Here is a 16,689-nt window from a genome sequence, read left to right on the forward strand (position 1 = left end):
GTTGACCTTGAACCTTCAACCTGCTGGGAAATGCCATGAGTGCACCAGCTGCTGGTTCTGTAAATTTGTGCAGTGTGGCTCCACCTGAGAGTGAAAACCCAGGCCTGGTGGTGGGCACAGTGACCCGCACAGTGAGTCAGGAAGGTTGCTGTGGCTCTGAGGCCAGTATAGGATATATAATAAGCCAACCTGGACTGTGGTGTCAGGCGCAAAGATAGATGGAAGATAGATAGATAGATAGATAGATAGATAGATAGATAGATAGATAGATAGATAGATATTTAGATATTTAGATAGATAGATATTTAGATAGATAGATGGATAGATAGATAGATAGATAGATAGATAGATAGATAGATAGATAGATGATAGATAGATAGATATTTAGATAGATAGATAGATAGATAGATAGATAGATAGATAGATAGATAGATAGATGGAAGATAGATGAGAATTAGCTTTACATGTCAGTGTCTACATTTAGAAACACTTCCTTGCCCTCCGTGGGCCCTGATGTCAGCAGACCTCAAGTCTTCAAGGAGAAGGGTCGGAGTCATAATTTGACCTGACTTCTCTATGAACTTGAAATGACTGCATTATTGCCAGGGCATTGTAACATCCCAGGGCCTCATCCTGAGATCCAGAAGAGACCAACACCCAGACATGAAAACAAGCAATCGATCCATCAATTATCTGTCCATCAAATCACCATGTCTTGAACTGAAAGCTGAGAAACCAGAAGGAGGGCACCCTGTACTGTTGTGAAAGAATAGGTGGAGGCTGCTTGTAAGAGTGGAAGAGTGTCCGGGAACCTTCAAGATGCCTAGATGCAGGAACCCCAGGCTGCACATTTGGGTTCACAGGCATCACACGATACAGGCTGCATCTCCCCTAAGCCATGCGCAGGCCTCAGGTACCAGACTGTGCTCAGTGAGACTGTGGGGACAGGAGGGAAACCACAGCTTTTATCTCCCAGGCATTTGGCATCCCAAGCTCCCCCCGAGGATGGGATCAGAGGGAGCCCCAGGTGGCCTGCTGGTCCCTGCTGCCCCTTGATCCTTCTTCCTCTTATCTTTCCTCTTCTTGCTCAGCAGCCTGTCCAGCTGCCTAGCCAGGCCCAGGAGCCAGCAAGAATTCTCAGTCAAGCCCTGGCTTCAGGGAAAGCAGAACTCAGGGCTAAGACTCCAGAGAGCCAGCCGCCCTGCCATCCCATCCATTTGGTGGGCATGGCAGACCCACACAGCCCACCCACCTGTCGGCCATATTGCAAGAATAAAGTGAAATGAAGTAGGAGAGCCATGGGCTGAGCAAAAAGCAGCCACCAGATGTCTTGGCAGGACATGAATCTGAAGTCAGAGCCTTGGCTTCCAGCCCGGACGGGTCCCTTGCCAGGCACAGAGCTCTGGGCAAGCAACTCACAGAGTCTCCCTCTCCAAGGGAGGGTGCCCTGCCCTGGCCTGCCCGCCTCCCTGGCTCGAGTGGACACCAAATGAGATATTGGCCGTGTGTGAAAATACTCTAAAAAGAATGGATCGGCCCACGGTGGCAGGGATTATCTTTATTATTAAGGAGCATGATTTTCACAATCCAGAAAAGCTGCCATTAACGAGAAGGCTTCTGTTCATGTTGATTTAATTTCCTGGTTAACTGAGCGTTGGCAAGGAAAAAAAAAAACAAACCATGTTTCAACCCTTATTGGAAATCTTTTTAAATTATGCCAGTTTCCTTTCTTACACTGGTTATGGTATAGTCTTGAGTCTTTATTTATTAATGGGCTGATTGATTCATATTTTCATTTATTACTCTTGTGTTGACTGTAATCAAAACAGCAGCCACGGACTCGGCCTCCCTCTGCCGGAGACCCTGTCCACTCATCACAGCTCAAGTTTGGGACAAACAGGGAGTGCAGGCCTGCACAACAAAGACAAAGAGGGCCTACCACATGGCTTTTCCAGAGTTTTTGTCAGTGTTCGGATGTTTCCTTAGAAAGCTTCAAGAGAATGTGGCTTAGGAATTACCTTCTGGTCAGGGTCGGGTGCTGAGCAAGCTTTTCCAGGAACATTTGCAAAGAGGCATGATCCCATTTGTGCTGGTTAGCTGGCTGGTGTTCATTTGTTTGCTTGTGACATGGTCTTATGTGGCCCAGGCCAGCCTTGAACTTGGTATAAAACCATCTGTATATACGCCCTTGAACCTGATCCTACTGCTGAAACCTCACTGATGTGCAGCTCCACACCTGGCTTTCCTGGGTTGTTCTTAACTCATTCATCGGGCCTGGTGTGACCAAATAGTCTCTCTTTCAAGGGTTGGGGGAGGGCCGCCCAAAGGCTTTGGAGTCATCTCAACAAACTCTTCAGAAACCCCAGGGTGTCGTCACCAGAGCTATCGTGAGAGAAAGGGGTGGCCGTGTGCCAGGAATGAAGCTAGTGAGGACAGGCTGGCCACTTAAAATCATCTGGAAACAAACGCCCTGAAGCCTTTAGGCTAATGACCCTTTCCATTCCTAAGCTCTAAAGCGAACTGGAAGGAGCCACCACCAGCTGAGGCAGCGTGGCATGTGCCATGTGCTGCTGATGCTGGGAAACTCCCAGGCTGCAAACAGAGGCGGGCCTGGAGAAGCAGTTCTGAGGCCCTGGAGCTGCCCCCTCCCCCCTTGGGTACCCTCATCAGTGGCCCCAGTGAGTGTGACCAACGCATGTTCACTAAGCAGGAAGGGGAGAAATGGTCTTAAAACCCACAGGACACACAGTTCCATCTCACAGTTAAGGTCCTTGGCTTCATGCTTATCAGCCACTGTGTAGGTCTGTGATTCCCATCCGGGGTGGCTTTGCCTCTGAGGACCCTGGGTAAAGCCAGAAGCCTTTCCAGTTGGCCCGGTGAGGACCGGAGCCTTCATTGCTACGGGCCAGGGAAGGTGCTGGCTTCCCTCAGTGCCTGGAGTGGTCCGTCTCATTTGCCATCACCGCGTTCTGTCAGGGTGCTAGTGCCACACAGGTGGTGTGGGGGTGAGCTACGCCTGCTGTGCCCTCATGGTGCCAGTGTCTGCTCTCCCCACAGAATCCTGACATCGTCCTGGTGCACTACCTGAACGTGCCGGCCATTGAGGACTGCGGCAAGCCCTGTGGGCCCATCCTCTGCTCCATCAACACCGACAAGAAGGAGTGGGCCAAGTGGACCAAGGAGGAGCTCATCGGGCAGCTGAAGCCCATGTGTGAGTACCGAGCTGCCCAGGTGGGCCGAGGAAAAGAGCCCCTTTCCTGACTCTGTGGATTTAGCTTTAATGACATTCCCTCCCAGGCCTGCAGTCACTTAATCCTCATAAGCTCCCACACTGCAACCACGGCACGAACTTTCAGCCCCAGGGCTAGGTGGATGGCTTAACCTGTAGAGCACAGCTCTGCAAGGGTGGGGGCCTGCATTCAGATCCCCCCTGGGCATTCATGTAAAAGAGCCAGGTGCAGCAGGGGCAGTGAGAGGCGAGGTGAGGACAAGTGAGTCCCCAGAAGCTCTCCAAACAGCCAGCCTGGCCTCCTTGATGGAGCTCCAGGCCACTGAGAGACTCTACCTCAACCACAGAGGTAGGGAAGATCTGAGGGCTGCCGTCCCAAGTTGTCCATGAGCTCCTTACACATGCACCCCCACCGACATGCATGTACCTCAGACTCACATGACAGATGGAAGAGGAGAGGCCCAGGGAGCAGGACAGCATAAGCTGGGATGGAGCAAGAGTGTGCCAGCCGCACACAGGAGCAGGGCAGGAGACTAAGGGACGAGGTAGGGAACAGAGAAATAGCTGGCAGGGATAGCCTCTCCTCTTACCCTTGGCTGCCCATCCTGGCTCTGGACACGGCAGCAGGCTGCTGGCCCTGGGTTGCCACAGTGCCCAGCCTGGGTGGCAAATGGCTTTCAGTAATTGAGTTTGTTGCTGCAGCAACTGTCAGGTGTGAATCACCAAGACAGATGGCCGAGGGTCCAGAGAGCTGAGGGGACCTTGTTTCTGCAGGTGCCTCTATCCTTCCTGCTCCTACCAGCTGGGCTCAGCCAGACTGAGAAAACCCTGAGGCTGCCCAGCCAGGACCCCACCCCCAGCCGGCATGTGAGGGTGCAGGCTGTCCACTGAGTCACCATCAGGACCTGGGAAACTGGGCTGGTGGGTCACTCAAGAGCAGGACGGCGCTGAGCTGGCCAGAGGGGAGCTAGAGTTGTTGAACACAGCAGGAAAGCCCCTAAAATACCCTTGCCTGTGGGCTACAAGCTGAAGCTGGGGGTAGCTGCCATGACCCACTTCTGAAAGTCCCTCTATGCCCAGACCCCAGGATGTCATCAGCCCCAGACCTGGGGGGGGGGTCACTAGGGACAAAATGTTCTGCATTGAACAAACGTCCCTGGGACTGGGCCTCCAGACATCTCCTGGGCTATCCTCCTGAGCTCAACCACACTGTCCCTGGTACAGCAGGTGGCCCAGGGGCCTTCAGGGCTCAGGATTCATCCTTGGCTGCAACCTAAGCGTGCCTGTCCTGGCCTGAAGATACTGATGCAGGCCTCCACAGCAGGCCCCCCACCTCAGACCTCTCCACCCATCCTGAGGCCTTCTTCCTACATCTGGCCTCTCCCCACTTCATTTGTTCACCCTACTTGTTCAGCTTTCTGAACTCAGCCTATATACAACCCTCCCCATAGGCTTAGCTCCTGTACCCTAAGGCCCCACGGCCTCCTCAAAACCCCTCCTGTAGAAAGCATCAGACATAAGTAAACCCACCACCATTATCCAGAGGGACCACATGACTCTTCCTAATTCTGCAGAGCGAGGAAACGTGGGAAGCCCTGGCATACAGTCAGCGCTCAGAATACTATGGGGTGTCATCAGAAAGTGACTGTTCTGGCACTAGCCAGGCTCTGGGACATAAGGCTGCCCAGATATGCCTGCCCATCCCAGGGCCAGTGGTCCTGGCTCTCACATCCCCTGCTTCCAGAGTGCTTCCTACTTCTAATTCAGGCCCACATAGCCTCAAGGGATTCCATCAAGCATAGACAGGGGTCCAACCCAACCCCACATGCAGCCGTTAGGACCATTTGCCCTTTCTCATAGTCAGTGCCTAGGACTGGCTGGGCCAGGGACTCTTCTAAGACACACTCTGATTCCCCCTGGCCAGACAGGAGGAGCCAGAGCTGAGACTCAGTGGACTAACTGTGTTCCTGGTCCCATGACCACCTAAAAACTGGAATTTGGTTCTTGTTGCCTGTCACTCACAGAAGCCAATGAGCAGAGAGCCTAGAATTAGCGTTTCGCCTTATTCAGGGGGCCAGCAAGCTGAGGAGACAGTGGATTTGCTTCCTTTTCTCTACCTTCTGACTCATCTCCAGCCAGCGGATTATTTAAGGTCGGGAGACAGAGGCGGGCAGTCCTTCTAGGGCTTGGGCTCGGCCCTCTGGCCAGGTGACCAGTCGTGCTTTTGAGACCTGTGATGTCTGTACCCCTCTCCTGCTCGTCCCTTGCCTTCTTCCTGGCACTTAGTTATCACTTCCAAAATAAAAGCCCTAAGGAGGACTCTTGACTTGAAAGGGTGGCAAGAGGCCAAGTGCTTCTGCTGCTGGCTCACATGCTCCGTCTAAGGGGCGCCCTGCTCCAAAACTGTCTCCAGGTAAGAGGAGCTCATTACTTCCTCCCTGTGGACGTGTCATATTTGTCTTCTGGGTCACTGGAAAGCGCTCTTCCTGTCGCATGCCATTGGCAAATTAGGGCCTGTTTGCAGATGAAAGGCTCCAGCTAGTCACCAGGAGCGAATGACTGGGTCCTGGCAGAAGTGTCAGAGACTGTGCCCGAAACACACCTGGGAAAGTCATATCTGCCATGCAGAGCCTTGCCTAGGGCTCCATCTCCAAATGCCCACAAACGGCTTCTACCCGAAGCCATCGGCCAGTGCCACATTCCCTGATACCTTGCCCAAGATGCCACATCCAGGCCAGGCAAGAGGCTCAGGCTCCCAAACTCCAGGGGACAAAAAGCAGACTTGATCTGGCTTCTGGGGTTTCACTGGAAGAACGGTGAATGCCTGTTCAGAGCCTGCAGTGCGGCAAGGATGCTACATAAAGCCATAACAAAGAGACCAAGAGGTCGCATCACCCCAAAGAATGGCGCATGCCTGTCCTGGGCTGTGCTTCGCAGGCGGGCCCTGGCTGGGAGCTGATGCTTGGAAACACAGCCCCATCAGGGCCTCACTGGCGGTTGAACTTGGAGAGCACACAGGTGCCAGCCAGCAGCGTTCGGGGAAAGCACTGTGTGCTGGGAGCCAAGAAGCCATCAGACTCAGATGGGTTCCAGAATCAGACAGGCCATGAATGCTGGAGCCAAATGAGTTAGCGCCATAAATCACATCCCTTTGAAGCCTTCCCCATTTGATGCCCTGATGCTTCCCGATCGCTCTGCCCATCAGAGTGGTCAGCAGCTTAATCGGAACGTGATACTGATTGGTGTAAGGTCTCTGTCCACACAGTCTCTGCCTCACCTGCCTCGAAGGAGGAGAGGGGCTCCCTGGACCACCAGATTCTTCCGATGGAAGGGCCCTCCCATCCTAAGCATCTGAGGAGTCCGCATGGGAAGAGCAAACACTGAGGGAAAATTAAGATGTCTGGTGGATTCCCCAACAGGCTTCCCGAGAGCCTGCCTGACTTTCTGTAATCCCTCCTGGAAAAATAACAGTGGCTTAAATCAAAAAGAAATATATTTCTCTCTCACGTTTGCATATTCTGTAGTCCAGGACTGAAACGGCAGTCGCCTGTATCTGGAGCCACTCAGCCAGCCACTCAGGCTCCTTCCAGCCGGTGCTCTGCCATGTCCAGGCTGCTCCCACTTCTACAGGTTAGAGATGGTTACTCCAGCCCTTGCCATCACAACTGCATTCCGGCCAGTGCAAGGAGAAGAAAATGGAGAATAAGACTTCTTTCCCTTTAAGGGCAGAGCCCCAAAATAACATACATCATTTCTACTCATGTCATTAAGCAAAATGTTGTCCCATAATCACCCCTGATTGGAGGAGAATCTGAGGCAGTGTGGTGTTTTTCTGGGCACGCTTGGAGAAATGAGTCTGTGAGCCTCTGCTTCGCCGCCTTGCATACAGCATGCAGTGCACTCATCTCAGGCCAGAGTCCAAGCATGACTGCCTTGGTCCTGTCTGTGGTGGGAGAGAATGGAACTCCTCCTCCTCGGACTGTCACAAGCTGGAGGTCCTGGAAGCTGCTCTCCCACAGCTGTTCCCAGCCTCGGCTTAGCTCCCAGCAAGCTTCCCTGGTCAGAGCAAAGTGCTGGGACAGGAATTTTCCCTCCCCCAGGCCAGCTGCAGAGGGATGCTTTTGAGTGGAGGCTGGTCTTCCGGCGAGGCTCTGGCTCTTGGTCCTTCCAGCTTGCTGGGAAATTTGTTCGGTGGCTCAATGCCACCACCACCATGGCCCAAACTGTGCACTCTCAGATCCTGTGACCCAATGGAGAGCCAGATAAAACTGGTTCCCATAAGGCACCCATGGCTTTCTGCCCTATCCCACTTCCTGGCTGCCCATCAGGGAAGAGCATGCCAGCCTCGTCCCAGCCTGTGGAGTTCTAGCAGCCAGAGTGATGGACAAAGACTTTTAAGCTGTTCCCAGCCCTGCCTTCCCTGAGCAGCAGTCAAGCCCAGCTGTCCCCACTTGGGGCTTCTTTTGGAGAACACTGCATGGCCAGATGACCCTGCAAGGACAAGCAAGACCTGAGTTTTCTGCAGACCTTTACCATCCCAAAAGGCCACAGCTTTCGGCCAGCCCAGCTTTGGTTCTGCTCAGCTGTCTCTGGGGAACCCCACCATGTCACTCTGGGTCCGTAGATGCCCATGACAGTTGTCTTCAGCTACAAACAGAAGGCCAAGTAAGAAAGTTGCTTATGAGACAGCCTGGGCTGGGGCAGCAGCCACCTCAGACCTCCATTGTTCCTGCATGTCCCATAATGCCATGCACACTTGCACACTGCCTACAGCACCCTCGCCGTATTGGACACACGTAGACAGGGACACACCTGAGATCAGAAAGAAGAAAGCTTGGTTTCTTGGTCCCATGACTTCTGAAACTTTCTCCCAAAACAATTCCACACACACACCCCTTGCCTAGTTGTCCAGAAGGCCAAGGGCACTCTGGTAGCCAGCCAGGCGAGGACACACAGCTGAGAAGTGGCTCTGTGGATGTGAGTGATGGCAGTGATGGCAGGAGGAACCATGTGAAGGGATTCCAGCAGAGAATGGCTGCAGGAGCAGAAGCATGGGGGGCACTGTCTCTGAGGAGCCAGCTCCCCATTTCCCAGAGCTGAACTTTCTGAGTGGCCGTGCCTTCTTTCCTGAAAAGGGATGACAATGAGCCCTGCCTCCACAGGTCCCTGTGGCCGTGAAATGACATCACAGAAGTCAATAACTAGTGTACCGAATGCAGTTAGGAGGAAAACCAGTGCAGGACAGCGCCCTCTGGAGGTCAAGTTCTTAGCTCACAACCCTATGTGCCCAGCAAGGACACCCAAAGGTCACCTGGACATCTCCTATGTTCCTCCAGCCAGAGCGAGACCACCGAGCTCCATGGTGCACTGGGCTATGGGAAGAAGCCAGGCAGGAGGAGGCTCAGACATCCCTCAGGGAGCTCACATCACAGGGTGCCTACCCAGAAGGCACCATAGTACCACAAACTTAACAAGAGGTCAAGGACAGCCAGGTTCTAAGCGCCCCAGTCCACCAGCCCAGAGGACAGTGTTGGGTTGGGGTGAGGGGAGGTGAAAGGTCACAGGGCGTCCCAGGTAGTGTGTGTGAAACATCAAAAGGGAGGCAGAGGTGAGGCAAGCAGACTGAGTGTGGTGTGACGGTGTCAGAGATGTGGTCTGAATGGCTGATTGTGTATGAGGTGATGGAGAGCTTGGCAGTCAGAGGCCCAGTGGACTGTGGGAGTGGAAGCTGAGCTGAATAGACAGAAGGCCACGTTTAGTGTGAGAAAAAAGGTGCCATGTGGAGCATGAGAGCGAGGCCATCATGTTGAGTGTGGGTGGAGGCCATACTGCACTTAAAGGAACAAAGGCCTTAGTGAAGGTGAAGGAGCGGATATTGCGTTGAATGTGGAGCAGAGGCCATGTTAGGTGGACAGTGGAAACCATGCTGAGTTAGGGGATGGAAGTCATGCTAACAATGGGGAGACCAGGGCCATGTTGAGCATGAGGGGGATAAAAACCACAGTGACTATGAGGTATGGGCCCTGGTGAGTGGGGGGGAGTCATGTGACTGTGCGGTGTAAGCGAGGGTGGGGGCCATGCTGAGTAAGAGTCTGAGGGTGCCTTCATTGCTCCCAGCACTCCTCAGATGTCCTGACTCTTTGGTCTCTCCTGGAAGTGGTTCCAGGAGCCATGTCTCAGCCCTGCACTTCACATTCAGCAAAGACCTTTTTCAGCCCCAGGACAGCTAGGGAGACCGCAGACAGGGTCCCAAGTGAAGTCAAAGCTTCAGAGGAGGCAAAGAAGAGACGGGGCTGTGCTTAGCAGCACCTGCCCTTCCTGGGACCCCCTCACCCAGCTTCTCTGCCACCCTGCCTAGTCCCCAGGTACTCACTCCAGCACTTGGAGGTGTAGGTTCAACGTAGCTTGTTTTCTCATGACTTCGAAACAAAGGCAGATGCAGGGATGGGGGGGCTGTGTTTATTTGTTTTGCTTTTTTGCTTAGATTGTAATACTGGTGATTATGGAGTATCAAGAAGTAAAATCAACAACAGAGCGCCTTTCCTGAGCCTTCTAGACCAGTTTCTGGGTGGTTAGCGCCACCTGGTGGCCAGAAGTAGCAGAGCGCCTCCGGCATGTCCCTAGCCTGCCTTCCCCAATTGTCTGAGCAGAGCCTGGGGAAGGGGAGGATAGGGGGTTGGCTAGCCTTGGAAGAAGTGGCAAGGCAACTGCCCACTGACTGGTGTGGCCATGAGAAGAGCAGAGAGCAGCCTCGGGTGACACCTGCTCGGAGGATTTAGGCTTCACCCGGTGCCCCTGCAGTGGAGGGAGATCTCAGAATAGGAGCGAGGGACCACCCTAAGTGAGGTGTGTAAGCTCCAGTGCCCAGGAGGCCGTGTCTGGGGATCAGAGCAGCCAGCTGCACCTCCTTCTCTAGATCCACTGCGGCACAGTGAGCCCAGTGGCAACAGCTGCCCTTCATTTCTGAAGCCCCGGGCAGGTGCCTGTCCCACTTTGCTCTGATGTCTAGGGTGGAAACCAGCCAACGGGACTCTGGCTTTTTTATTTACCATTCTCATGCTGAAATCTTCAGGCCTGTGTATTCAAGAAACCCTATCGTGGAGCAGTTGACAGTAATAGGCCAACCCAGGGCTCTTCCTTAGAAATCTGGGCTAGCACCCTTACCCTTGGACCTCTTGGAATGACAGGGAGGCAAGGTTGGAGATTTATCAAGGAACTTCCCAAAGATGGGAGACCTAGTGTCTGGGTGTTCCAGGACTGAGGTTTCTCCCTAGACTCTGAGTTAAGAACTGCCACCCTAGACATTTTCTGGGCTTGCAGTTTGGGTTATGGTACTAGCACAAGGTGTGATCCTTCGGAAGGCCTGGGGTACGAACCCAGAGCCTCTCCCATGCTAGGCAAGCACCACCACTGAGCCACAGTGCTAAGCCCTCTTTCCATTTTGAGCTAAGCTCTCTGCGTTTTCCAGGCTGGCCTTGAATCTGTGGTCTTCCCACTGCAGCCTCCCGAGTAACTTGGATTTCCTGCCTGTGGCACCAGGCCCAGCTGACATGGTGGGGTCTTGCTAAACACTTGATTGGAACTCAAGAAAAGTCCTGACTATGGATCCTTAGTCCCTGGGGGCCAGGAATAGCAGCTCTGTCCTTAGGAGCAAAAGTCTTGAGACCTACTGTGACTGTGAGACCTGGAGGCTGGGAAAGCAAAGCTAGTCCCCCAGGGCCTATAGAGATCTCCCTGGGCACTGTGCTGTCCCTGGCTTCGGAGCTACTGTCCCTGGGGCCCCGCTCGGCCCTGCCACACGCCTGAAAACACCTCACCCTAGTACACCTTGGCCATCTTCCAGCCTGGCACAGAGGTGGGCTCCTCCGCAGGTTCTCCCTGCCTACAGGATCTTGGTTTGTTTAGCAAATGTTCTTTTCCCCCCTTTCGGCTAGATTCTATTTAGCTGATGTATCCCCCAGGAGGGACATGCTTCTCATTTCCTGCCTGTCCCTAGCTGCTTGTCCCTTGGGGCTCTTTGGGCACTGGCACCCCTAGGCTGTTCCAAAAGTCTACACTGGCTTTCTCCTCCCCGTTCACCAGCTCAGCCAACTTTTGTGGAGTGTTCTCAGCCCTGCCTTGGGCCTGGCAGTCAAGGATGTGATTCTAACTCAGAGATCAGATTGTTAGAAGAGAAAGTTTAGTGGAATGTGGAATTTTATAACCCCCCCCCCCCCGATTTTAAGTCTCTGTAAGAATCAAGATCTCTGGACCACATAGTTGGGATTTAATAGGGGGCTTCCCCTTAGAGAAACCAGCCATCTGGAAGGGTCTCCTGTCCCTAATTTCAAGTGGCCCAGAAGGGCTAGACACTCCGCTGTATACAACTACATCTTGGGGGCTGGAGAAATGACTCAGTGGTTAAGAGCACTGTCTGCTGCTCTTCCAGAGGCCCTGGTGGGTTCAATTCCCAGCATCCACATGGCAGCTCTGCAGCTATCTGTAACCCCAGTTCCACAGGATCTGACACCCTCATACAGTTATACACACAAGCAAAGCATCGATACATATGGAATAAAAAAAAATTAAAAAAAAATACAACTCCACCTTTCCCTGCTGGCTCTTCCCTCAGGGGGCAGAAGACCTGGTGACCCCAGATTTGACCATACCAAGAGACCCCTCCCTGCCACACCGAGCTCCCAACACTGCCAGGAAGTCAGGGTCTCTAACAGAATCTATTACTGTGAAGAGGTCCCAGCCAATCAGGAGGACAGTGTGAGCCGAAGGAGGCAGAAGCTCTCAGCCAAGGCCAATTTCCAGTCCTTGTCCACCTTCAAGATTCTCCAAGAGGCCAAATGCAGAAGCCACAGCCATGCCGCCACCGTGTGGTCTGGGAGTCCCAACCCCTCACTCCAGTGCCCCTCTCCTCTGAAGCAATATGGCCAGGGTAAGTGCTCCACCCCACAGCTGACACCAAACCTCGGCTTCCTCATGGATGGTGCCTCAGGGAGGTGCCATGGCATGAAGTCCAGGCCTCCCAGCATCCCACATCTCGACTGTGAGAAGCAGCGCTCAAGCTCATTTAAGATGCTGCACCAAAGCCAGCATGCACGCCGCCCCAGCCCCCTCAGCCCCAGTAGTGCTCCCCAAAATGAGAGCCATGAGAAGTTTGTCCTCGGCACCAGCAGAATAAGAACAGAGTGGCGAGATGGAGAATTGAATAGCATGTGGGTGTCTGGATATGAGAAGTTAAATCTAATGAAAACTTCATCTAGTTGAACCAAGAAATCAGAATCAGGGCCTTTATTCCTGTCAACAAGGATACAGGGAGAATTAAACCTACGCATGGCTGTCATTTCCCATTGACCTTGTTGCTATGGTGACAGCCTCCGAGCATCAACAACTCGAAGGATTCCAAAGGGACTCTCATTCACGGCAATGGGCTCCCTCTCCAGCTGGCTCTGTCACGTGGCTCAGAAATGGGGTGACCCTGTGGCCAGGCGCGCCTGAGAGTGTCCCAGTTTATACCTGAAGGGTCTCTCTCCTGTACTCAGGGGCTGAGTAGAAGTGCAGATGAGAGGAGAAAGAGAAGAGGTGAGCCAGCAATGCCTGGGACAGTGGCACTGCCCTTTGTCACCTATTTGCCACAATGCCAAGAATCTCCTCCTGAGGAAAACACTCTTGCTGACCATTTTTCCTGAGGATAAACAGGCCAACGTGGCTTCTCACAGGTGCACCTGCACTGTTGCTGTGGCGACCGAAGCTCTGACACACCTGTCCTGTCATTCTCTGGAAGCAGGGACCGCCAGGGCTGAAGGCCTCTCTGTCCTTCACAGGGTCTCCCTAGAGTGAAATATCACAGCAGAAGTCATTGTCCTTCTCCCACCAAACCAGAATCCCCCTGACCACAGTGTCCTTAAAGTCCCTTGAGAAGAGGTGTGGAGTCAGGGGAAACATCATGGCAGCCATTTTATAGATGAGGGGACGAGGCAGAAAACACAAACAAGGAGCTGCAGCCACACGGAGGCTGCTGGGGCGGCCGCTGTGATGCCGGAAAGGTACCTGCCTCCCTCGGGCTCCGAGTCCCAGCGCCGTCCTCCCTCTCAGCCTTCTCAGGCCAGAATGAGCACCTGCTGACATGTACACACCATCATCTAGCCTCAGCGACAGGAATGCCAAGCGAGGAGGCCGGGTCTTGGGGCCACATGTGCCATGGAGGCCTTGGCTCCACCTCACATTCCTCCGAGTCTGTAGAGGAAGTTCTCTACAGACTTCCACATGCTTTCCCATGCCGGCATTCAGCTTCCTGTGGTGGAGGCCAAGCTACCCTCCTAGTACCTGGACTAGGTCAGGGTCTCAGCCTTTAGGCCGCCTCCAGACCCTATGAGGACCTTCTCCCCTCCCTCTGCTTGCTGGGAGGTTCCCAAGAGCACCTAGCTGCCAGGCATCCTCCTAGAATTCTCTGCTCCCCCATTTCCTCCTTGTTCCCCTGCTCTCCCACCTCCTCCCTGCTCCACCAGCTCCTCCCTACCCCCTACTCTCTCAGCTCCTCCCTAGTCCCCCTGCTCCCCCAGCCCCTTCCTGCTGCACCAGCTCCTCCCTATATTCCTGCTCCTGGCCTTGGGCTTTCAGCCTCCAGAGCTGCTAAGACTTCACCTGTGCTCACTGTGACCCCTGCTGTGGTCTTCTGGGAGTGCGGCAGAAAGCTGGCTACAGGCACTACTGCAGAGCACCAGTGACTTGGGCATGTACTGTGGAAACTCACTGTTTCCAGTTCTGAAGACTGGAAAGACAAGGTCAGGGTGGCTTCAAGGTTGGTTTCTGGTGTGGCCTCTTTCTGGCTTGTGCAGTCTGTGGCTGCCTTCTTGCTCTGACCTCACGTGGCTTCTCTCTGCTCAAGCACTTCTGGTATGCCTGATTGCTGCATGGGGTCCTATGACCTCATCTATTAATGACTTCCTTAAAGACATGGGGGGTCCATAATAGCTTTGGGGGAGTACCATTCGGTTCATCACAGGGGGGGAAAGAGGCTTAGGCCCATGCTCTCCACTTCCTCTGGAGAGTCGGGGATGGAGCTGCCACACCCAGGATGCCCTTGACTGGCAGTTGCCCACATCAAGTTCAAGTCTCCCATCTTCACCCAGCGCTCTCCTCCCTGTCTCATCATTCTCCTCATGGCAGCTGGCTGCCTTTGGGGAAGATGGTCTCCAAGCACAGCCATACGCTATCATTGTTCATTTGTTCATAGTGGTGGCATCTGCCTTGCCATGGTTCTGAGGAGGGGGAACACCTTGGACGGGCCAGATCAGCATTGATGTAGAGCGACCGGTTTCTCTAACGTTGTCCCCAGGTGCAGCGCTACCACCGGTCCTCATACAGCCTCTCGGTAGGCAGCCCAGGGCCTCCAGAGGGCTCAGCAGGAAGCCGGTGGATGGAGTTATAGATGTGGTCAGTGAGGTCTTCCATGCTGTTCCTGTCCTGGACAGGCCTGTACTAGGGGCATCTCACTCACTCCATGCCTGATTTACCTTAGTGGACATTCCCTGTCCCCTCCTTCCTGGGGACACAGACTCTCCTCTACCTCTTGACCAGCCCAGGAACCACCACCCAGTCTCGATGAAAAGAGGGTCCCTCTATGTGAGATTTTTTTCTCAAGCTGGGCATCCTCCAGGTCCAGGAGGCTAATTGTGGTGGGAACAAAGCAGTGACCAGGAGGGGATGGGCTGTTTTCCTGGCTGGTCCTTTTTTATTTTTTCCTCATCTCTGTCCTCCATTGTGACCTTGCATTTGACCCAGGGCACTTCCTCGAGTTCCCTTTGCTGCTCTCATGAGGAGGGTGCTCTCCAGGCAGGGGTGGTGAGTGGCGAGTGCCCTTAGCATTTACCTTCCTTTCAAGACACATTTGTTCTTCCCCCGTAGAAATCTCCTTTCCCGCTGATTCACTGTGTGTCGGGAAGCGGAGCATGACATGTTAAAAGGCATCTTGATAGTATTTGATATTCAGTACTAACCGCTCTCCCCCCCCCCACGGAGGGGGCTCTTCTCCCCCTCCCCCAGATGGAGGAGGGCGACAATATGCATATTGGATGTACCGAGACACTAGGTAATTTGCATTAAGCATCCAGAAATTCTCTGCTTGCAATCTGTCACCCTTCGCTGGGTTTTCATTTTATAACTTTCACAACATACGGAGAAGGCAAGAGGCAAAGGGAGGACGAGGCCTGCCACAGTGGGGGGCTGGAGAAGGAACAGGACAGCGGGGAGTACTTAGAAACTCGGAGATGCCACCAGCCCAGGGAGGCTGAACCAGCCCACCCAACCCAAAGTGCCTTCTAGGACTGACATCTGGCCAGAAGCCAGTGCTGGGGTTGCCCTGAGAACACTCTGCTCTCTAAAAATCCAAATGCAAGTGAGTTGGGGGCTCCCCAAAGTGTGTGCGGCATGGCTTTGCAACTGGTGTCTGCTAAGGTTCCCACGTGGGCGCTCCTGCACAAGCCCCTCCCTCCTGGTCTCAAGCTGTTTGCTGCATTAGGGTCAGGACAGGGCTGTGTTGCATCTTGATGGCGTTTAAGGACACACACACTGGGAGCTTTCACAGAGACCTGAAACACTTGAGTGCGCTTGGAACAGTGGTGAGGACACGCCACTGGGCTGTGCTGCTGCACACTCCCGGGAGCAGGGGCGTCTCCACGGAACCCTCTAGCTTCTGCGCGTGACATGAGCTGTCAGCTCCACTCCCCGGGCCTGTCTTCTCCTCTGTGAGATAAATCTGGACAGGTAAGTGGCCTGGCCCTTGCCCAGGACCCTCCCGCTGCTGTCCAGCCTACGCTGGGACTCTAGACAGAGGATAATTTGAAGAGAAGACTCCACAGCTGTCTAAGACACAGCAAGCCCTGGCCTGGGCCATCCATGCTTTCTAGCTCCTGGAAATATCCTGGGGACACAATATTCAGAAAGAATCAACTCAAATGGGTTTAATTAGCAAGAACCTTCCGGAGCTGTGGGGATTTCCATTCTCACTGGAGCACAGCCACGTACACACAGGGAGGCCAAGAATGGAGCCCCCCTTCCCCTGAGGAAAGGGGAAAGGTTGACCACCAACCCATCATTGTACTGCACAGGACACCCCATAAAGCTCTGAACAGGCAGGGTCATCTCCAAAGCTACACAGACCAGCAAACTAGCAGCAAAGGCCGCCTGGCGTCACCATCTTCAACCCACCAGAAGCTGGAACTCACCGGGGGACAACAGAAGACATCAGAGGCAAGTCCCTGAGGTCCCCCAGAAGGACAGATGGCAGTGCTTAAACAGTCACCTGGCCAGGTGGGCAAAGAAGAGGTGAAAGGAAAACAGCACAGAGGGACCCCTTCCAGACAGAGCGCAGCCACAGACCCACCAGGCTCCCTCCCTTTAAAACCCCACCGCGGTGATGAGGAAGAGCGGCTGGAGGTGAACGGCCACCTTGGCATCTGCACCAGGTT

The 16,689-nt window shown here is 53.8% G+C and overlaps 1 protein-coding gene across 15 annotated transcripts in view; it reads left to right on the forward strand.

Annotated features, from left to right (window-relative positions):
- The window catches only part of Camta1 (calmodulin binding transcription activator 1), a 792,350-nt gene that overhangs the window by 686,818 nt on the left and 88,843 nt on the right, over positions 1–16,689 (forward strand). For 14 of the 15 annotated variants that reach the window (XM_060379005.1, XM_060378998.1, XM_060379000.1 and 11 more), the window contains one exon: positions 3,058–3,211. In XM_060379005.1, the coding sequence (XP_060234988.1) occupies positions 3,058–3,211 (154 nt within the window). Of the gene's footprint in view, positions 1–3,057; positions 3,212–16,689 lie in introns of those variants that run through there. The other variant, XR_009590436.1, reaches the window with a different exon arrangement.

This window comes from Meriones unguiculatus, chromosome 3, assembly GCF_030254825.1.
Source record: "Meriones unguiculatus strain TT.TT164.6M chromosome 3, Bangor_MerUng_6.1, whole genome shotgun sequence".
Classification (NCBI taxonomy): domain Eukaryota; kingdom Metazoa; phylum Chordata; class Mammalia; order Rodentia; family Muridae; genus Meriones; species Meriones unguiculatus.